The following is a 24,073-nucleotide window of genomic DNA, read 5'->3' on the forward strand; positions in this document are numbered from 1 at the left end:
ACGTGATATCTCTAGATTAACCCTTTTAATTATTCAGTAAAAACCAAAGAAATTTGCAAAAACAACCTTTAATTTATTGCACATTCATGTTTTATTGATGAATGAAATATACAGTCAAATGATACATATTTACATGCGGTAAACAACGCTTACATTAAATCTCTCAAGAAACATTCATTTTCAAATGATATCGTAATATTTTATGCACCATACTTGTACGTACAAATTGTAAACTTTACGAGTAATATTACTACGTTAATATTGTGAAATTTTAAAATTTCGTGAAGTTTGTAACCGAGGATAACATCATATACAGAAAACGATTATGTGTTTCCATATTTGTTACAATAAAGTTTTTCTACTTCTAACCAAACGGGTTTTACACAAGGAGGCTAGCTGGTCCTGATGTTCTCTCCAAGCAGAGTTTAGGTTTGGGGTTATTTGTAGCGTGTTTTTAGGCGTTTTATCGGGGTTTCTCTTTTGCACTGAATTTTTTCCCACCAAACCCCCCAAAAAAATTCAGTACAAAAGAGAAACCCCGATAAAAAAAACTAAAAACACGCTAAAAATAACCCCAAACCCAAACCTCTGCTTGGAGAGTAGTCCTGATGTTCGGCGATTTTCATCCAGCAAAATACCGTGACGGCGGCTTCAGCTGTATTATAACAAACAGAAACAAAAACAACATACAAAGAACAGGTACACAAGTACACATACCAGCCGAGACACAAATAAACATTGATCAAGAGCAAGTATTTATCTCGTAATGGATTTACGGAAGGATACTTTTAGTTAATTGTGAATTTTTACCGCATTTGTGGAAAGATTGACGAAACAGGTGATTGCTAGCCTCCATAGCATGCCAAAAACTTTTTTTTTTGGGGGGGGGTCTTTGGGAGCTTTTATGTTTTATTTCTGATTGAATATAGACAACATAGCCGGCCTGGTTGAATTACCCCCGTTAGAACTGGGCTAATCAGAAAACAGCCGAAGACCACAAAACCCCCAGTTCTATAAGCCTGCTACGGAGGTTAGGTGATTACCGCCTCTTCAAGATTCTTCAAGAAATACGACATTGGGATTAAGATTAACAGAACCAGTACACCTTTAGAAAGGATACACCGCAGAAAAGGCAGTTTCTGACTTGAAGACTGCGTCTTTAGAGCCAGGAGACAATTCACATCCTCAAGCAGTCAGTCTTCAGGGAGACGTCTTTGCGGGCCTGTGTTGCAAGAAAAAAAGGACAGGAAGAAGGAACAATCACGTTAGTGTCAGATATTCAAAGTCGCCAAACGTCGCCCTGTACTGGGCCGACAAACTACAACATACACAAATTACAATATTGCACTAGTAGCATTACATATAAGATCACTCAATAATTCCAATCGTCCAATCCTTCATTCCTTCAGCCAGCCATTCATTCATTCACTCCCTCACTCGTTCCTCCCTCCATTCCCGGATGTAACATGACCTTGACCCGGCGGTGAACTCTGACCCTGATGAAAATGTGGCGATTCTGAAACAGAGAAACAAGGACAGCATGAAATTCACAAGCTTCAGTATCACATATTAGACCAGTGCATTTCAGACATTTTGTTTTTCCATGAATACAATTCTGGAACAACACTTATAATAGACACTTTTTAAAACCCCAGTAATTTAAGCGTTTGCGGTGTGTGCGAGGAAAGGACGACAGCATGGCCAATGTTTTGTTTGTATTGCAAAACACTTTATTCAATGTAATTTTTGTACAATTAATGCAAAATTACAACTTGAGCATATGAACAATTTTTCATCTCCATAACCTTTACATACGCTATAAAACCTTAAAACATTTTGAATGTTTTAGAGATAATTTGACTAAGCTAAACTGTGTGTGTGCAGTGTGTGTGTGTAAATACAGAGAGTAGAAAGATACGATATAGTAACGTTGGGGGGGGGGGCTAAGAAAAGGGCAAGCGCTACAACTTACACCCATAAGGCACCCCAGGGGTTCGGCACGAGCCTAACAGACTTTATATCATTATTTACAAACTACTTAAAACATTTATCAGTACCCCAAAGCTACCCTCCCTTCCCTGATGGGGCAAGCACAAAGCAAAACCATGAGTTGGGCCTAAACCCCAGAAAACTAAGCAAGCGGGTCAGACCCCCCTTTTTTTAGACATGGGAAAGAAAGACATGTTAGAAATCAAATTGTAAATAAATACTGTTCTAATTCTTATCAAAATCCATCTAATTCCTAAAGAGCACGTCTTTGGAATTCTATGGATTTTAGTGGTGTCAATTCACGTGGGTTCTAACTTCTAACATAAATATATGGAATTCTATCGGGTTTGTGTACGTGCGTGCGAGTGATTGCGAAAGGACGACACAAATTTTTGCATTGTAACATTTTTGTGTTGTAAGATATCTTATCCAACCGCGCTGCATTGTGGGCATCATGTTTTGAGTCTCCAGGGTTTTCGCGAGTTACTTTTATAAAACGCACGGGTTAAAACTATACAACGTTTACTTCTATACCACGCACGTTTTACAACTATAACAACGTCGCGAGATGCCCCGCGCACTGCAAGCAAGCATTAAGTACAATTTAACCATTGATATACAAAAGCAACCACGTGAAATGCCACCACTAAGATTCTACCCAAGATTTCATGGAATTTTCACACAGTTCCATGAAAACTGGTTAACTACTACACAGTAAGTAAGTAAGGAATGTCGTGTACCACTCACAATATTCCTTACTTCGGATCTTCACCCATCCAATTCCACAAGAGTATAAAGTCTTGGGAATTCTATGGATTTTGACATGGCATGTGAAACAACATATTCATACAACAAAGCAAGAAACAAGGCTTTCGCGCTTCAAGCCGAATTACAACTATACAACGAGTTACAAATATACAACGCACGAATTACAGATATACACGGAACGCACGAGTTACTTCTATACAGCGCACGCATCTTTTCGTTGCCAAGGCAACTGCCTGCCTTCATAACATAAAAGATGGTAGACTTGCTGTAAAGCATTTTTACATCCGCGCATAGCAAGCGGGGGAGGGGGAAAAGCAAATTTTCACACGAGGTAGGAAAGTAAGAGAAACGCCAACTCACCCCCGCCATGTTGGAAGCAAACTGTACAGGAACATCTGATTTACACAACTATAATGCCAAACTTCGGACTGTTCCATTTGTTTCTACAGGTAAGTTCTTCGTACGTTACATTATTACAAGAAGTTCCCTTAACTGCCCAAACGGCGAAATTAGCTATAGGTTAGGGCCATTTGATATGCATATAATATTTTTCAAATTTGGTATTTGACAAACCTACGATTATAATGTTCTTGTAATAAAGAAATTATTATAAATCACCCCCCTCCCAGTTTAGATACAATGGTTTCGTCCGGCAGTACCTGCGCTCCCCACCTGTAGCAAATGACGTCATACCAACGGGGCAATCTGGTTGGTTGGCGAATTGTCCGAATTAAGCAATGGCAAAGTCAACTTACAAGCAACAAGCGGTCTAGTCACGCCCTCTGGCGGAGAGGGTTAGAACTGCTCTGCACTTCACAAGACTCAGAATTGTGAAATCTCCAAACAGATCTTTCGGTGACTACAAGACAGTATAATATTGAAAGGACAGTATCAAATTGATAGGATGGTATCCAATACGCTATCGTTTTGTTTTCAAGATTGGGCGCGATTTGTGCGCTATTCGGCAGATAGGTGGCCAGGCATAGGCTACTAGTATATGACTGAGGTTGTGTATCGTTGCCGTACAGGGTATTTAGACACGACTTCCGAGTGACTACGCACCGGGGAAGAGCGATATCCGCCATTGGGTACGGCGAAAAACTACAGGATACGGCACGAATTACTTGGGGAGCAGACAGAAACATTTCATGGGCTTGTCACGCCCCCTGGCGGAGGAATTCAGAATTGCTCTACGTTTCACAAGACTGCATAAAGACTACAGTACAGTACCGATTCATAAACTCCGCAAAAAGCCAGCATGTGCCGGCTTGTCGTATACGTATCTAAGTACTACCGCAAATCCAGGATCCCAGTTTTGTATTCCTGTAGTTTAGTAGCATTTTTATTTTTTGACGGAATTTTTTTTCGCCCGCGCGCACTAGTCTGGGGTCTACAGAGGATGTCATCTATAAAATTAAGTCGGTGTGGCCTTTCTTTGAATTGTAACAACTCTAGAGGCGAGTCTAACCTGTCCCCGTGACGTCAGTATCACACCTGGCCGGTTCGCCCCCGGCAGGTGTTTCCAGGTGAGCGGACAGGTGAGATGCCGGCAGGTGAGAACAGCACAGGTATGTCGTGCAAAGGGCAGAAGGCACACGACTATTGTGTGTCTGATTTATACACGGCTGAAATAAAGCCGTTCGGGGGTTCTGTAGGGCCTTCTCTCACAAGTTCATTCTAGAAGGCAATAACCCTTACAGTGCACAAATAGGCAAATATATCAAAGAATGAGTAGTATATATACTGTAAGTTGATTCATATATTGTCAGGTATGTCGCGCAAAGGGCAGAAGGCACACGACTATTGTGTGTCTGATTTACACCCGGCCGGGGAAAAAGCGTTCACTGTTTCTTCTAAATTTCTGTGGCACCGCTGGCGCAACGGTTAGAGCGTTGGTCTCGGAACCAAAAGGTCCCGTATTCGAATCGATATTCACCATGGGCCGACTTTGTGCACTTTACACGACTTCCCCACCTGTACGGTGGGGTGACGCCCACCGAGCCTCTTAGGCTAATCTGTCTAACTGTGTGCCAAAAACACACTACGGTTTTGGTGCGCCGATGTGTCAAAATCTGCACATTGGCCACTGAGAGCTGTTATTTTTTTCTAAACTTTCTCACAATTAAACTCCAGACTTCAATACACACTGGGCATTCTTAGAACGGCCAGGTTTGCTACAGAACAGGTTCTGTTGGTCCTTCTTAACAGATAAACTCTGACCTAGGCCTTCCTGTAACCTTCGTTCTAAGACGTAGCGCTGAGAAGACTGAAGTCGTAGTAAGGTTGTTTGAAGTGTTGTGTGTAGACATGCGAGTTTGTACAGGATAAGTATAAGTGTTCGGGATAACATTAGCCCAGGGGCTCCATTGCACGGTAATGAGTGAGAAATGTGAGCACAAGGTATTTCTCTGCAGAGGAAACATGGGATTAACATTAGCCTCCACCAGGCTTTCCTAAGGGGGCTAGGATAGTAGAATTTGGCACAAATAGTAGTCTCCACCAGGCTTTGCTAAGGGGGCTAGGATAGTAGAATTTGGCACAAATAGTAGTCTCCACCAGGCTTTGCTAAGGGGGTTAGGATAGTAGAATTTGGCACAAATAGTAGTCTCCACCAGGCTTTGCTAAGGGGGCTAGGATAGTAGAATTTGGCACAAATAGTAGTCTCCACCAGGCTTTGCTAAGGGGGCTGGAGAAGATCTGGAGAAGTCCATCAATCTCCACATCCACTAAACTCAAGCTTTTCAACACCACCTGCGTGACAATACTGCTATATGGCTGTGAATCCTGGGTCATAACGGGGGACATGGAGAATAAGCTAAACGCGTTCGCCACATCATGCTATAGGGTCATGCTCAACATCAAGCGCCTAGACCATGTGAGCAACGCCTGGATCTACAAGTTGACAAACACTCGACCCCTTATCACCATGGTAAGGCAGCGTCAACTTCGTTTCCTGGGACATGCACTTAGAATGCCTGTGGGGGAACCATGCCGAACATATGCCCTGTATGTACCGACGCACGGCAAAAGGCGCCCAGGGCGCCAGCGACTCGACTACCTGGGCTACGTCCGGAACCTGTTGGGGGACACTGAGGGTGACCTGCGGCCAGAGGACATTGCCAACCTGGCGGCGGATCGACGGTCGTGGGGAAGACTTGTGGTCGACTGCTCCGCAGCCGGACGATGATGATGATGAAGGGGGCTAGGATAGTAGAATTTGGCACAAATAGTAGTCTCCACCAGGCTTTGCTAAGGGGGCTAGGATAGTAGAATTTGGCACAAATAGTAGTCTCCACCAGGCTTTGCTAAGGGGGTTAGGACAGGAAAATTTGGCACAACGTAGGGAGGGGGTCCATTGTTAGGGTTTTAATTCTTAATTTTTTTTGTTTCATAACTCCCGATAGCAATAGTGAGCCAAATTTAGCCAAATTGGTAAAATAACGTTTTTCCAGGGGCAGTTTGGCCATCGTATAGTTGACATCCGTTTGCCTGCTGTAGCTGCTCATGTGGAAATGGCATGTAACCAATCAGTGGTGTGGAATCTTAAAACGCAGGAACACGAGAATCGTCTCTGCGTACATCAGATTAGATTTAAGTGTTTTACAAAATATCATATCGCTCTGAGCAGGTTACTCAGATTATTACAGATAGGTACACTCAAAGCGTAAACATTCCAGGGTGTTATAATTCCTACAGAGACCCTTCCCTTGTCTAACTCCAGCCTTTATATAATGTTGTAGTTCTTGGCCATGTAGGTTTCCACTCAGTGGCTCTTTAATATTGCTTACCTGTTGTCCTGTAGTTAACATTCTGCATTTAACCTACCTAGTAGTAACAATCGTGTATATTTTGTCAGCCCTTAATCTTAATGATTTAGATGCTATATGTCATCTATTGTTTTATGATATTATGGTATTTATGACGTTCAAGATTTTAGCTATATGATAATTGTTTAACGCTTTACAATTTAGCCTTGGATAACCAGGAATAAACAACATAAGAGTGAAGGAAACCACGAAACCAACAACGCCAAGCCCCATGGCTTTATTAGTTCCTCTGCACGCCTGACTGGTTTGGTGGCGGTCCCAGCTCAGATGTCAGGCAGAAAACTTTCAGTTGTTTCCACAACATTCACTTCGCCACTGAGACACGTGTTTACACAACATCAGGTTCTAGTGGAGCTTTTTTTATTGAGCAACGTAGAAACTTACAGGGCACAGAAATGGGCAACTCTAGCGGGTTCTGGATACGATAGTCCACAAACTTGTATCTTGTTTTTTTTATTGTCGGTGACGCGCACCAGGGGTGTAATTTTGAAGTGCCCGCTACAATTACGACAATATCAAACTGGCAATGCAGCATCCAATACATTGCCGTACACTGATTAAGTCCACTAAAAAACTAAAAAGACGTCACAAATAAGCCGAAGCCTATCTGTTTGGAGAGTCGATTTTTTGTGGGTGACGTGCACCAGTGGTGTAATTCCCCGCTGCCCGCCCGGGGGCGCTGCTCGCGTGGCTGCACGTGGACACACCTACCCAACACGCACGGCGCCTGTCCGACACCGTCACATTAAACCCACCAGGTGAGAGATACAAACGCACTCCACAAGGTTTCCTCTTACACAAGCTATCGATCCTTGCTGGAATCTAGGAGCACGGAATCCCGGTTGGAATCCACGACTGAGATCACGTCTGGGATCTACTGAGATCACTACCCAACACGCACGGCGCCTGCCCAACTATCAAACAAGTCAAACCAACAAGGTGAGAGACACGCAGTTCATAAGTCTTCCTCTCACACAAGCTACGGCTGGAATCCACCAGATCACGTCGACATCACGTCTAGGATCTGCTGAGATCACGAGAATCCAACGGTACTTCTTTCTTAAGGTAAAGAGCGTTTCTTTAAGACTCCTGTTCTTTGTACGTTCTGCGTGTATAAGACGTCACAAGTACACATCGAGCCACGAGGCAGAACAGCGTCACTTGATCCAGCCAACACGACTCAAGATCCAGGCTGAAATCTCGGATCTGAGATCCCGGGGATCCCGAAGACGTGTGTGATCCTGATCTACCTGGCCAGGTGAGTTCATGTCGTTTGTTTAAAGTTTAAGGCGCCGCGAACACCTGCGTACGTCCCGAGTCGTACCGACCGGGCAGGTATGTGGCACATTCCCGCCCAGTGCGACTTGCACGGACCGACCGACAACTCTCACACTTCAGGGCGGTCCTAGCTTTGCTACATTATTGCTACTGGCAGATTTGCTACAGGAAGATTTGCTACAGAACATAGTATTGCTACAGGCAGGTATGTGGCACATTCCCGCTCGGTGCGGTCTGCACGGACCGACCAAGTTTGCTACAGAACACATTACTGCTACAGGTAGGTTTTGCCACAAACAGAACAGAACACAGGCAGGTTTTCTACAGGTAGGATTGCTACAGGTAGGTAGGTAGGTAGGCACATTCCCGCCCGGTGCGAATTGCACGCACCCACCGACAACTTTCACACCTCAGGGCCCGGCTATACATGCTTCTGTCGTATAGGTGTGCCTCAGACAACTTTGCCTGAGGTCTTGCTAGAGAACACAGTTTTGCTACATATGAGTTTGCTACAGAACAGACAGGTTTGCTATAGAACACAGCCAGGTTTGCCACACAACACAAATTTAAAGTATTCTTAGGCCATTCGTACAGAATCCAGATAACGTATACCTGAAAGCAGTTTGCGTACATAATCGTGACTGTTCTCTCATAAACATGTTGAAAATTACAGTCCCCCTCCCTTCCTTTCCTTAAAGAAAAATCTTTAAAAATGTGAGAAAAATCTGACAGTTCCTCCGGCTTTACAAGCGGCATTCTGTGGCGGTTTTGTCTCTCAAACATCCGTCCTGTCGGCTTTACTTTTACAGAGAAATCGCTACGTTTTCTCCCAACTCCTGACGATAAGAAAATTTCCCGGTTTCCACCTGAGTGGCAGATTTTCTGCCCGCCCGGCACAAATCGCAGGCTGCTCTCCGACCCGACTGTTTACTTTTGTTCAAATGTTACAGCAGAAATTATGTCTCATTAGGAGCCCTCAGCTGCCACAGCGGCATGTGGCGAACGTTAATAACTGCCGCTGGCTACACAAAGGTTTGCTACAATTCAACAGGTTTGGAGAACATAGATTTGCTACAGAACGCAGTATTGCTACAGGCAGGTTTGGAGAACACGGGTTTGTTACAGAACACAGTCTGCTACAGACAGGTTAAGGTTTGCTACAGAACACGAACACGAACACGGACAGGTTTGCTACACTGGTAGGTTTGCTACAGGCAGGTTTGCCACAGAACACGAACAGGTTTGCTACAGGCAGGTTTGCTACACTGGCAGGTTTAATTTGCTACACAACATGGACAGATTGTTACACTGGCATGTGGCGAACGTTAATAACTACAGGCAGGACAAAACGACTTTTTTGCTTCAGTGGACCGAAGGTAAACATGGTTACAGGCAAACTGCTGAAGGGTAGTTTATACTCTCCAAGCAGAGGTTTGGACTTACAATCAAAAAGTGTTATTCGTCCTCAATTAACCCTGAAAAAACGCACAAACCCTCTGGTCGATAGGACTTTTTTAAATATGTAATCACAAGACGTGGTGACGTTTTTTTCAACTTATATTAATGCCGCCACCAACACAGGGGACTATACAATACTCATTTTCACCTGAGCGAAGTGAGGAAAGTCGTGTAAAGTGCCTTTCCCAAGGGCACAAGATCGGTGGCATGTCAGGACTCAAACCCGGGACCTCTTGGTTCCGAGTCGAGCACTCTGCCGCTACGCCACACGACCCCACTCAGGAATTCTGAAAATAAGTACTCAGAACCGCCACCTGTCCTTTGGGCATCTGGTGCACGATAATCTTTGCCGCAGGACCCGAACCTGGTTTTTAGCTCGTGTTAAATTAACCGTTAACAGAGACAAAGACTTTGCGTCGCTGCCTTCAACTGTTTAGCCCTACTAGCCTCTACCAGGCTTCGGGAGACCATCGTGTGCTAATACTAGCCTCTACCAGGCTTCGGGAGACGGCTGGTGTGCTAATACTAGCCTCTACCAGGCTTCGGGAGGCGGCTGGAAAGAGTACAAATCGGCCAAATAGAGAGATAACATGCCGAGGGAATTGGTCTGCTGGAGAGTACAGTTTGCCACACCGAGAGTGGAAAAAAAGGTATTTTTCTAGCGAGAGTGGGTCGCATATTGGATCTTCTTATTCCCTTTATTTCGGCCAATTTCTACTATTTTTCCAGCGATCCGCGGTGCCTGGTAGAGGCTAGCCCCCGTAGCAGGCTTATAGAACTGGGGGTTTGGTGGTCTTTGGCTGTTTTCTGATTAGCCCAGTTCTAAAAAACGGGGGTAATTCAACCAGGCCGGCTATGCTGTCTATATGCAATCAGAAAATAGCACATAAAAGCTCCCAAACACCCCGAAGACCCCCAAACCCCCAGTTTTTGGCGTGCTATGGAGGCTAGGTAAAGGCTACTTCAGGCATCTGGTGTACACTAATCGCCGCCTCAGGACCCAAACCTGGTTTTTAGTCTTGCCAAATGAAGTATGAACACAGACAAAGACTTTGCGTCGCTGCCTCAACTGTTATATCCTACATCTGTCGGCCTGTGCAATGTCAGCTTCACTAGATAACAATAAATATCAGATGAACAAAAAAAAATCACAGTCGGCGTTTTGTGTAAAGGAATTTTCTAGCATTCGACTGCCATATGTCTCTGATATGTCAGTATGTGGCGAATGTCAAAAACGTAAACTCGCGTCTTTGTTCAGTTTTATTTGAATAAAAATCTTTGGCATTCTTGGATAAAACGTTTTTGATGGGTTCAAACACAAGTATTTTCTTTGCTCTACGCAAGTTTTCTTCTAGCAGTGACCAATTTTACAACAATAAAATCATTCAAACATGAACAAAAAGTCACGAGTCAACTGTATAAACTCGCGTCTCGGTTCACTTTTATCTGATAAAAATCTTTTGCTTTCTTGGATAAAACGTTTTTTGAAGTTCAAATATAGACAAATGTTTTCCTCGCTGTACGCAAATTTCTAACTTTGTCCTCTAGCAGTGACCAAGCTTTACTTACCAAAGATCGCCGGCTTTTTTGCGCCCACATTTTTGCAGAAATAGCTGCTAAACAGGGTTTGACGTACACTCTGAATACGAAGTCTACACTTGAATGGAGCAGACTTTTGCTCTCAATACAAACCTCGAGGCCGCGTGTTTGTATCTTTGAACTCCTTTCTGTGGGTTGAATCATCTTTGAAAAGGTGTAAAATCCTATGACGTCAGTCAGGAAAATTCGCCGTTCAACAAGTCAGAAAAAAATCTTAGCAAGAAGGTCAAGCTTCAGCACAGTTCATGACGTCACAACCCTATTCTTTATCAGACTGAGACAGGCACGTAGGTTTATCTCCAAGCAGATGTTAGGTGGGAGATAGTGACGCCCACTCCGACGCACTTGGCGCCGTCGCTAGTGTCCGTCTCGTAAACGGCCGCCGCCTTTTGAAACGGTCGATGCCATTTCGCAGAACGGCTAACTTTAAGTGTATCAGCACGGTCCATCCACACCGTTATTTTTCATGGCGTAGAAGTTAAGGTACAGGTTAGGATTTTAGAGCTACGCTTTCTGACCTGGGTCAGTCGAATCCTTTACTATTTTTAATGATCCTCCCTTACGCAAAAAAAAAAAACAGTTACTCAAGCAACTAAATATGATTTTGGAAACGGCCAGGGTCCTCCTTTACATTTGCAATTCGATTGTTGCTTTTTTATATTATATGTATATTACGTTTTTACGGTTGAATGCCACAGAATGTAGCAAATTCACCTATTTGTAACCGTAAAACCGCTTTATGTAGCAAACCTGTATCTCTGTGTCACAGAATGTAGCAAATGCGTCTATTTGTAACCGTAAACCTGTTTTATGTAGCAAACTTGTATCTCTGTGTGCGGCCGGTTTTAACCGCCTTTGTGTACGAAAAGGTCATCAAGTTATTGGCGCTAAATTAAGCGTAAAACGATTTTGCTACTCTGACGACGACAGGAAATCTTTACACAAAAGTCCGGAGGTTTTATGTGTGAATTTGTTTGGATTATCGACTCTGACCTATCAAGACAGGACCCGGAGCAAAACATTATCTGTTTTTCTATAAAACTCTGGCCAGAAATAATCGTAAGGTATAGTAAAACGTTGAACTTTATTCCAACACACAATTTACAGAAAGATTACTACCAACACAGATGAACTTTCATGATAATCGTAAGTTATCTTTTGAAGATGGTGTCGGCCCCCGTCGCGGTTGAGTGAATAGTGATGTGCCCTGATGTACTATTGTATGAGATGAACTATTGTACATAGCGTCTATCTTCTCTGTCAAGACCAGTGGAAGAGTGGTTCGGTCTTTTAAAAATCTATCCGGACGACAGAAAATCTTTACACAAAAGACCGGAGGTTTTTATGTGTGAATTTGTTTGGATTATCTCGTCTAACCTATAAAGGCAGGACCTGGAGCAAAACATTATCTGTTTTTCTATGAGACTGTGGCCACAAAGAATCAATACCCGAACTCTAAGGTTTTGCTTCAGCCTTCCTACGTGTTTCTTGTGACCAGATTAGCTTATAGATACAAGGGAAGGATTTTGAGAAGTTACAAAGGTAGAGTTCTGACGTCTTTGGCGCATCAAAACGGCCACAGTTGCACGAATCGGTTTGATGTGAAGTACGTGGCCTCCGGTAATTCCGGTGGCGAACAGAACACTTTTGGCTGGTCAGAGTTAGAGAATGTGTTTTTATCTACGGATTTCTTTAAACTACAGCCTTTATAAAATACAAGTTTCTACTGAGGTTGCTGAACTGATTGAGATTCGCTTTTGGAACTTCCTAAAACTGAATAATTGACACATTCTCTGTTTTTTGTAGGACAGAAAGATCCGGAGAGTGACCGTTCCCAGACTGCACAAGGACCCACATCCAGGACACCCCCACCCTTGGGTTCCCCACACTTCGACACCCCGACCCCCAAGGTTCCCCCCCACTCGGGCTCCCCACCCCCCGACACCCACCATGCCGGGCCCCACCCTGATGTTAGCCGTGCTGCTGTGCTGCCAGACTCTACAGGCCTTCCCACTCACAGGTACGCGCATAAACCAAGCAGATGTTTGGGGGACTTTAGACTTACATCCCGCATCACTAACCTGTTTAATATGCAATGGATTTGGACAAAGTAAATAAAAAAAGAACCAGAAGGGTAACCTTCACATAATCTGCTCTGTTGATTCTTACTCAAACACATTCATATATATTATATGGTCAGACAGGAGTCTAGATCCCTCCTACTAATCAAGTTTTACTTAAATTTGTTTTCTGCAGGAAACCACAGAACACACAGAGAAGAGCTGGTAGTGAAAGTAGAACGACTTTTTCAGGTGAGCAACATGTGTTCCAATAGATAGATCAATAGATGGATAGATTAGAGAATTAATACCTTCCATAAACCAAAGGTCCGGTCAATTGTAAGAAAGATCGTCTAAACTCTGACGAAAAGAAGATGAAGTCTATGCCAACATTTATTATAAGACATATAAGACGACACACTCAAGTTTTTCAACTTATTTCATGCCAACAATGCAGAGAAACGCATGAAAGTGCCTTTTTCCTAGGGCACAAGATCGGAAATTCTGAGAGCTCTGTCGTTTACGCCACACGACCCCACTTGATTTACATTTAATGGTCTGATAGCTCTCAGGACTAGACCTTATGTTGAATATGTAAAAACAGACTCGACGTTCCATACGTCACAGTCACAAACCGAAGCGTGTCAGTGTATCCTGTTATAGCAGAATAAGCCTACAGATTAACCCTTTGTTCCGCCGCATCTTCCATCAGTCCGGCCTGTCCCGACTTCCTCTGCTAGCGCCAATGTTCTATGCAGGTGTTGGATTAGCCTAGCCTGGTTACCAGCCTTCACCGGGGGGCTCAGGGGTGTTTTACCGGCCCCAGCCTAGCCTGGTTACCAGTCTCCATAGAAGGGCTTAGTGCTGTTGTACTGGCCCCGGGGAGCCTACGATGGCCCGGCTGCTAGGCTAATGTCGGATTAGCCTAGCCTGGTTACCAGCCTCCACAAGTGGGCGTGGTGATGCTTTACTGGCCCCAGTCGTAGACAAACCGTAGCCTAGGGAGATACTAGTAACCCGGATACGGCAAAATGTACTCTCCAGCAGACCAACCCCCCTGACAAGTTATCTCTCTATTTGGCCGAGTTCTACTCTTTCCAGCCGCCTCCCGAAGCCTGATACAGGCCTGACACACCGGAAGCCTACAATGGCCTGGCTGCCAGGCTACAGTACTCCCAGCACCGCAGACATATCGGGGAGCCTACATATGGCTGGGTTGCCAGGCTAGAGACCATCCGGCTACAGTACTCCCAGCCAGTCCCAACACCACTGACACGCCGGGGAGCCTAAGATGGTCTGGCTGCCAGGCTACAGTACTCTGTCGGCCCGGCTCCGGACTGTCCGTCCGTCCTTCCGCCCTTTGCCCTGCCCGATGTCACACCTACTCAGTCTCCTGCTCTTCCTTCCCTGCGTTTTCTATGGATATTTCCGGGTCGTCATGATAAAATCTTTTGGTATCTGGAAAATGGCACTACTCTTCCTTCTCAGCTGTCTGGTTCCGGGATTCCTGGTCTTTATACACCCCCACCCCCTACTTACATACACAGCCTCTGTAGAAAAAAAATACGGACATACGAGTTGGTCTGTATATCGGGTTTGAAATCAAACTACAAAAAGAAAGTCTTCTATCCTTTGTGGAAAGTTTTGTCCGCTGACGTTGATTACAGATAACGTTACAGATGAAGATGGCAGGTAAACTTGCTGTACAGTCATGTACCTCATGCTGCGAGGCTGACTTTCGTTAATAAAACTGGTAAACTGTTACTGTAAACGACCGAGGAAACGTCCGTCCGGACTCTGATGCCGTATTAAGCATGACTCTGTCTGGATTTGTATAGCATTGTGACTGTGGTATTGATAGCATAATGTGCTCAGACCGCCCCTGTAAGGTTTTGTTACTTTCATCCTATCAACAGATTCTCTACCGGAACAAACTCTGGTCTGTAGACGCAACCATAAATAGCATAAAATCCTTAATATGATAATATTGTAATGTGCGCTGTTTAGAATTGTATCCTGGATAATCAGCAATCAGAGGTTTAGGTTTGACTAATTTTAGGCGATTTTATCAGGCTTCCATTTTGTGTACTGGTATCTTTTGTTGTCAGCCAAATGGTGACTTATTGGATCCTGTCTTGCCAATTTGATACAGTCTTGTAGCCACAAAAAGATCAAGATCTTATCCTTGATACGCATTACTTCAAACCCTCACATGTTGTACCATGTTTCTGTCTACTTTGTTTAGGTGGTCGGACTAAAGCGTTGGTTCTTTCCTTTTTGTTGAGTTGGAGCTGTGAAAGTTTCGCTGTTACCCTGGGTTTACAATAGAGAGTTTGCGTAAATGTTCTAAGTCTACCTCCGAGCGATTCTAAATCTAGCAACATCGCCTGAATATCACAAAAGAAGCGAGTGAAAGAATTTCTGTATCAGCAGGATAAAAATACCGACGTTTTGTAAGGTCTTTTGTAAGTATAAATACACAAACGTAAATACATGTACAAAATTAGCCCAAGCACAAAGTTAGGATTTAACTTCCATTGACACTAGCGTATCTAACAATCTTTAATGTATCTATCAGTTATTTCCCCCTAAATGTAGCTGGATTTACTTATAGGATAAACTAGTAGTAGTATACCAAATACAAAGTTAGGGCTTAACTACCATTGACACTAGTGTATCTAACAATCTTAAATGTATCTATCAGTAATTTCCGACTAAATGTAACTGGATTTAATTATAGGATCAACAATTAGTATGTTGAATAGATAGAACCAGTCAGAACTGCCCTGAGGAAGGTGACAGACGGTCACCGAAACGTCGGCTGAATAAAGGACTTGGTTGTGTAAGAGTCTTCTTTACTCTATGTTGAATAGAGAATAGTCGAAGATATACCCATACACTCACCGTGAGTCAGCAAAAAAAATAACAGACTGTTACTGCATTCATAACCACGCGATTCTATACTCTATGCAGAGGTTTTAGACCTGTTTGGGAAAAATACAAATAGAAAGTAACATTTGCAAAGTAAATGCATAATGTTTACCTTCGAAGTGCAATGTCTGCTCTGTTGATTCTTACTCAAACACATTCATATACATGTATATGCATGGTCGGAGTCAAAATCCCTCCTGCTATAAATTGCAACATGATGTAACCCAACACTAGTTACCATAGTGGTAGACGTCTGGTTCAGGTCTTTGACCTTACTTGTTTGTAGAAGAAGAAGAAGAGAAGAAGAAACTGAGCAAAAACAATACTATGCGCCAAAAAGCAGTTACTCAAAGATTTTTGGAAGTCATAATTCAGTTGCTTGAGTAACTGTTTTTCGGCGTATCTTACTACCTGGATGTCTAACCTTCACCAACAAAAACAGTATGTTTTTTTTCTACGAAGGTAAACATAACAAAACAAGAACAGGACATGGTGACTTTGTGAGGCTACAACTTAAGTAGGACTTAAGGTCCTTCAGGTGATCTTACCTGGGCTTAACGACAGGTAGGCCGCCGCCCTTAAGGCGATGTTTATAAACTTAAAGGATTAAGGAGTCTTCCCGGTATTTAAGAAGGTGTTAAGTAGGATTAAGGCGGGGTTAGTGAGAGTTTAACTCGGGATTACCCCAGACTTGAGACCAGGTGAGTGACCTGGATTGACCCCCATTAACCGCGCGCTAAGCACCCTGGGGCGACTTTTCAACGTCTCTTTTGTTTACTGACGTAACCGTTGCCATGGCAACTACGGAACCCTTCCAAAACAGGGTCAATGTCCGACGACTTTAAAAGGACTGGGGTAATACCCAAGCAGATCTTTCGGTGGCTACATACAGTAGCAAATAATTGGCAAGGCAGTATCAAATCGGCAGGGCAGTACCTCAAATACGTCACTGTTTCGCTGGTGATACAAAACGGTGGTACAAAAAAAGAAAAGAAAATAACAACGTCAAAAACAAAAAGGTAACATCGCAAAGCATATTATACACCATAACTGGCATGGCATACACGGCATAGTTCAACAAACTACTGCTTGTTTATTATTACTCAAACACAGAAAGGGCATTGTTGTTGAATTCAGGACAACGAATAGCGTGTATGTAAAATTAAGGCGAACAATTTTCCAGCAAAGTCCTCAGTTACAATTTAAGGTTAATTGAAATGGCTCTCAATGCCTCAAGGTAAAATTGAGGCTTGCAAACCCTCACGGGCTGTACCATACTACTTTTAGGAGGGGATTTTCAAGCCTGTATTGTGTATTATTATTGTGATATCACCTATCTTATAAGTTACGTAGGGTTACTGTTAACATCGCAGTTAATGTGATGTCTGAAATTGTCAGCAGCCTTAGTTTGTGAACATGTTACTTTATAAACTTCCCTTAGGTTTGGAGATTACTTGTTCTACCCCTTCAGTATTTTGTTTTAAGCAAGAACCGTGTTGTAAGAAAATATCACTCCAAAATGAGAAGAGAATGAAAATTAATTGGGTCCTGTGCGTTTATTGAGTGGTTAAAATTAAATCATTTACCAGAGAATAAATGTCACAAAAGGGGTCAAAAGTGACCCTGCTAGTATTTACTGATGTGTTTATAATGACTGCTGGGTCATACCAACTCACACATCAGCAGAGGGGTAATGGTCATCGTTGTCAAGTAATTCTTAACACTAAATGTTCCTCTTTTCAGTCTATCTTAGTTAAAACTAAGCAGATCTGTATATTTCTTGTCCGATTTTATGGTTATGGCTACTTTCTTTTACATCTTTTCAGTGTTTCTTTTCTCACTTGTTCCCTCACTGTGAATAAGGAAATGTGCTCCTAAGAGATCTCATTTGAGCAGGTTACCCAGTGCTTAAGTCAACACAAGCAAGATAAATGCCTCAAAACTCATTGTCGGCATCAAATTATTGGGCTAACCTGAACAAAACATGCCCCAAACCGAGCCTTTACTGACGAATGATCAGCCACACTAGTTCGGAGCAAAAAACCATGGGCTCTGCACCGTCAAGTTTGAAGAGAGAAGTTCATGAAGAACTGTCCTGCAGCATCTGCCTGGAGCTGTTCACCAGGCCCAAGGTGCTGCCCTGTCAGCACACCTTCTGTCAGGACTGTCTACAGAACCATGCAGGTAGGGGAGGGACCTTCCAGTGCCCAAACTGTCGGCTAGAGGTCAGGCGTCCACCCCAGGGGGTCGCAGGTTTGCCAGACAATCTTATAGTGGCTAACATGTGTGAGAAAGTCAGGAAGCAAGAAACCCTGCTAGAGGAAACAGAGAAGCAACCCCAGTCTGGAAACAGGTGCAGTTTTCACCCCTCAGAGGAAGTCAAGCTCTACTGTAAACAGTGTAACTTGCCAGTTTGTAGTGAGTGTTGTGAAGAAAGCCATGATGGACATCCTACCACAGGCCTTAAAAAAGCTGCACAGGAAAACAGACCTACAGTCCAGGCCTTGATCCATGAGGGGAGGAACATTTTGGAAAGTTACTGTGGCTTCGTCAGAGATTTGGGGGGAAAAGAGAAAACCCTGAATGAAAAGAAACAGCAGACAGACAACGCTATCACTCAGGCTTACAACGAACTCTTGGCAAAAGTGGAGCAAAATCACCTGGAAAACTTGGAGAAAATACAGACTGAAAGGGACCGAGTGTTGGCAGATGTCAATGAACTGTCTGCTGCCTGTGATCGAGCAGAACAAGAACTGCAGCAGGGAGGGGTTGAGTTTCTCAGTCAGCAAACCGCTCTGACAGAGGTGGTAGGAAAGTACAGAGGAAAAGCAGCACCAACTCCTGTACAAACCCAGCCTGCTGTCTTTCAGCCCACAGACACCCCCGTGCCAGTATTGGGACATGTGACGGTCCAGTCTCTCCCATCTGCACCTATCCCAGCAGCACCTGCAGCAAGGGGCACAGGTCATCACCATGGTAACCAAGAGCAAGAAGAGCATCAGCCTCAGAAGATGACATTTGGTGGATGGGGATCAGGAAAAGGACAGTTCAAGGATCCAATTGGTGTTACAGTGTCAGATGAATGGGAGGTCTTTGTAGCAGACAGGGGGAACCAGAGAATCCAAGTCTTCACCCTGCAGGGAACGTTTGTCCGACAGTTCCCAGCAGTCATGTCAGGTGAACAGAGGATGAGCCCACATGATTTGGCCATGGACGGGGAGGGGAACCTGTGGGTGGTGGGGTACACATACTCTGCTAGCTTTGCTGTGCAGTACAACAAACAGGGCAGCGTGCTGAGCAAGTTTGACCTACAGAAGACAAGGCTGGGCAGAGGAGTTGCCGTGGACACCAGGAGGAACCACATCCTCATCACACAAACCACAGGAGACGGGGACAACAAACATGGTGAAGTTTTGGTGTTCAGGCCAGATGGAACACTTGTGAGAACTGTGGGTCAGCAGCAGGGGATGAAGCACCCACGGTACATCACTGTGGACGGGGGAGGGAACATTCTTGTGTCAGATGGTAGTAATAACTGTGTCTTTGTATACAACGATGACGGACAGTTTCTGTTCAAATTTGGAGGCTGGGGAAGTGGTGAAGGCCAGCTGAAGAAACCCTGTGGCATCTGTACAGACAGGGCAGGTAACGTCATCGTGGCAGACTGGGGAAACAAACGTGTGGAGATGTTTGACAAGACAGGACAATTCCTCAAACACATCATTCGTGTGACAGGCACTGGGGCACCTTGTGCTGTTGCCATGGCAACACAGGGACAGCTGGTAGTGACTGATTGGAACAAAACAGTCTCCATATTTCACAACTACTGAAGCTGCATGTTAATACTAGAACACCACAATATAACTGTCATGTGTAAAATAAACAAACAATACTGTAACATAACAATCCCGCACCTGTATGTATATGTATATGTACATGTACATGAATGTATTTAAAAAACATCACAACTTGAAATGAATAACTTCCTCTGCAGGAATTTGAGAGATAGGGAGGAACCATTTAAACCCGTTCACATGATACTGAAAACAAAAATCTCATGACTACAATGTAAGTGGGGTTGATCTACATGTATACAACAATCCATCTGTCCAGTGTAAGAATATGTTTAAAAAATATCTTAGACAATTTTGCACAGAAATGTTCAGAAATAGTTAGTTATTGAGAAAGAAAATTAATCCCAAATTGCTTTCTTTATTTGGTTTTTTAAAACAAGTTGGCACAGAAAAGGACAATTTTGTGAAGGAATTATCTGATCAATGATAAAGAACTTGGAAAAAAAGTGATGCAAAAAAATGGCTCACAAGAACGATGTATTTGAGTGACAGCATTTATTTTTGCACTGTAATTATATTGTGAGAATAATACGAGACTCTGTCATTCTTTGGAATAATTGTTCCTTTTCCATTCAAATAAATGAATGAATGAATGAAAGACCTTTATTGTACGTTTTTGCTCTAAAACAGGATATGAATACTAACATCTTGGAGTTTTGGGGTGATAAACTTTGAAACTTTATTTGTGATTTTTGGTTGGTTTTGTTCATGTGCTAAAAATAGAAGAAAGATAACAAAATTTGGTACCATTTGCCTTACCCTTACCCTTGTCATCATGACCTCCATGAATAAACAAAAACTTAAACAAACTTAAGAGTATGAACAACTCCAAACTCTTACCAACCGGCCCCTTCTTGAAATAATTGTTATAGTATCATGAACTGACATCATAAGTAGGAATTCATATCTAAGATTAGCATAGAACTAGAAAGGTAACATTTACAAAGCAAATGCATTATGTTTCCCTTCATATGACCCAGCTCAACAAACTACTGCTTTGTTTATTCTTACAGTCTCAAAAACATTCATATATATGGTCACATGGGTTCAACCGTAAACTTTGTTTTTAAGTCTAAGGACAACAAACATCTGTCCTAACTGGCTGTACAGTAACGCAAAACATTTAATAAGTGGCTCCCTTGAGCCTTGTTTGGTGGTGAACTCTTACGTAAAAAGAAAAATGTAGCACCTTTTTCACTGAGTTCTGCATTGCAACTGCAACATTATGTGGAAAAAGCCGAAAAAACAATGTTTTCCTTCTGCGAAGTTAAACATAATAAGCCGAACCCTACACCTCTGCTTGGCGTGTTTAAGAGATAACAGTTACCTAGAATCGGCTTGTTAAGTTGTTGTCACTTGTTGTCGCTGCCAGTTTTGCCCTCGGGGTTTGCGAAGTTGATCTGTTTTCATGTTTACGGTTTTTCCGAACTCGTAAACAAACCAAAACACGCACAAAAACATCGTCCGTAAGCCCGGTAGATTACCCGTCATGCTCCAGTGACCTCTGTGAGCATTCATGAAGGTCAGGAGGTTCTAAAGTTCTATCGAACATTTCCCTGCCATTGTCAAGTTTGTCCTTCAAACGGGGAAGCTTAGGGAAGGTCACACTGAATCTTTTCAGTCACATCTAATTGTTGGTGTGTTACGCTGAAGGGAGGTTATACATGCTTAGCCTCCACCAGGCCTTCCTACCGGGGCACGGATCCTAGAATTCGGTAAAAAAAGGGAAATAGTTGGCCAGGAGAGTCAGTCCGCGAGAGGGTTAATTTCCCTCTAACAGCGCGGGCAAATGAACTCTACACTGGCTAACTGCCTAAATATATGGCAAGTAAATTATTCTCCATATTGGCTAAATTTTATCTTATTTTTGAACCCGCTTTGTGTTGTTAGTCTGGTGTACACTAATACCGGCTATACAGATACAGATAATTGCGGCTTCCGATGTCGCGTTAGGCCAGGATGTTTTTCAGCAGCGACAAATGGCCCTAAACCCGAGATGAGCCTGTAGGGATCTTCTGGTCTTTACGGGAAGTCTTTAAGCTGTAAGGTTGGACTGTTGGGCAGGGACAAGGGAACACAGTGGTTCTTAGGTTGCCATCGAAGAACTCAAGTTTTGTTTGGGCTTTTCTGTGTGTGTGTGTGCGTGTGTGTATGCGTGTATGTGTGTCTGTCTTTGTGTGGTGTGCGTGTGAGTCTCTCTGTATGTGTGTGTGTGTGTGTGTGTGTGTGTGTGTGTGACAGAGCCCTACCCCGTTCTCCGTTGGCCGGATGCCCGAGGTTTGTTCCCGCGCGGCTATTTTTGGCGCGAAATTATCTTCATCTGCGATAAGTCGGCAGAACAAAGGCGTTACCTGTCCGCCCTCGGGCAACTGTCGGCAGGTTCAAACAGCACGGGGAAGGTGATATGGGCCACGCTATACGCTCAAACACTCCCACTGATATATGGAAACGCTGGAAACACAGACATACGGTCGGACAGACGAACAACCCTCGGGCATCCGGCCAACGGGGAACGGCGTAGGGCTCTGTCAATAACAAGACGCTAGGAGTATCACAACAGCTGTAGTACCATAACAAACCGCTAGCGGCATAGGATCTGTCAAGGTCTTTTATGGCGTGTTTTTATTACAATAATGTTATCACAACATCAAGTTCCGCTGCAGTACCGTAAAAGTCGCCGGGGGCCCAAAACCTAATCGTGGAGAAATTGACTGATCCTTTCGTTGTTTCCGCAGGTCCAGGCCCGGGTGTACAGAAGACGGAATGAGAAACGCGGGTTTTGGGAAGGTGAGTTATTTTTTTTAATCAAAGCACATAAAAGAAAACAAAAGACTGCGATGACAAGGCACTCAAGTTATTTATGATTATATAAGCGCCGCCATAGAACATAAAATAATTAGCACATGATATAATACTTATTTTATTTTATTTTATTGAAATTGCAACAATACAATACACACAGAACAGAGGCAGCTGTTGCTGGTGTTGTGTCCCACAGATAGAAACGAATACAGGACAGACGTCGACGATACTCATGTTCACTTGAGTCTAGTGGGGAAAGTCGTGTACCTCTTGATTCCGAGTCGCGCACGCTGCCGTTGCGCCACACGAATATGACATAATACTACATGAAAGTTACACAAAAAAAACGCAAGTAAATACATGTAATACAAATCAGACAAAATTGGGGGACAAATGTAAATATAACTGATTTTGCTGCAGTGGAAGGCAGCAGACGGCATCACTTACAGAAGCGGGAAGAGGAACAAGAAGAACAAGGCCACTTAACGGGTAAGTCTGTCATCTAACGTTCTATATGTTTTATAGGAGGAGACCATATATATGAATGTGTTTGAGTAAGAATCAACAGAGCAGACCATATGCGAAGGTAAACATTATGCATTTGCTTTGCAAACATTACCTTTCTGATGTTTTATTATCTTCGCACCAAAGTGTTGTCGGCTTGGTTATCATGGTGACGTGTTGTCGGCTTGGTTACCATGGTGACGTGTTGTCGGCTTGGTTACCATGGTGACGTGTTGTCGGCTTGGTTACCATGGTGACGTGTTGTCAGCTTGGTTACCATGGTGACGTGTTGTCGGCTTGGTTACCATGGTGACGTGTTGGCGTGGTTACCATGGAGACGTGTTGGCGTGGTTACCATGGTGACGTGACTTGTTTCTCCCCAGAATGCCCTGAGAGCATGGAGGGGTTCTGTCTGAACGGCGGGGTTTGCAGCTACGCCCCGGAAATGGCGAGCACCGCGGGGAGGTTGAAATGCGAGTGAGTTTGTTTTACTGTCACGAACGTTTATTTATGTTGGTAGAAGTCATTATGAAACAAGTTTGAACTACATGTAAACACAACACAAAAAAATCGGACTCAAATTTTCGACTGTACAACTCCAGAATTTGTCAATGAATGAGCAGTCCTCAACAGAGACGGGGGGCGCTACAGACTTTCTGCAACCTATGATCCACTGCTCACGGAGTCACGTGTTATCTGCATGACGTCACGAAAGCTTTTTAAACCTTTGTATGTATGTAAGTGAAACGTATTTTAGCCAGAAGACTGCAATATTATACAGAAATTAACCATTCATTCGTTCATGATTTTTAACCCCAAAATGCCCTCTTTGTCTCCGTGCAGATGCCCTTTGACCCACTTCGGACAGCGATGCCAGAACTCCCAACCGTGAGTCAGACATTCCCGTATTTCAATCTATCACGTGCTAACGTAAACAATAGCCTGGGTTGTAACACTCGTCTGCTTGGAGAGTACAGTGTGATAATCCTGTTCTAAGTCTTCT

General features: G+C 43.6%; 1 protein-coding gene across 1 annotated transcript in view; it reads left to right on the forward strand.

The window, feature by feature from the left end:
• LOC109465789 (tripartite motif-containing protein 3-like) overlaps positions 1 to 19,740 on the forward strand; it is a 134,914-nt gene extending 115,174 nt beyond the window's left edge. Inside the window, exon 2 of the mRNA XM_019763227.1 lies at positions 19,051 to 19,740. Within this exon, the coding sequence (XP_019618786.1) occupies positions 19,051 to 19,740 (690 nt within the window). The remainder of the gene's footprint in view (positions 1 to 19,050) is intronic.
• Positions 19,741 to 24,073: the final 4,333 nt, after the last annotated feature.

This window comes from Branchiostoma belcheri, unplaced genomic scaffold (genome assembly GCF_001625305.1).
Source record: "Branchiostoma belcheri isolate BF01 breed outbred unplaced genomic scaffold, Haploidv18h27 scaffold158, whole genome shotgun sequence".
Lineage (NCBI taxonomy): Eukaryota > Metazoa > Chordata > Leptocardii > Amphioxiformes > Branchiostomatidae > Branchiostoma > Branchiostoma belcheri.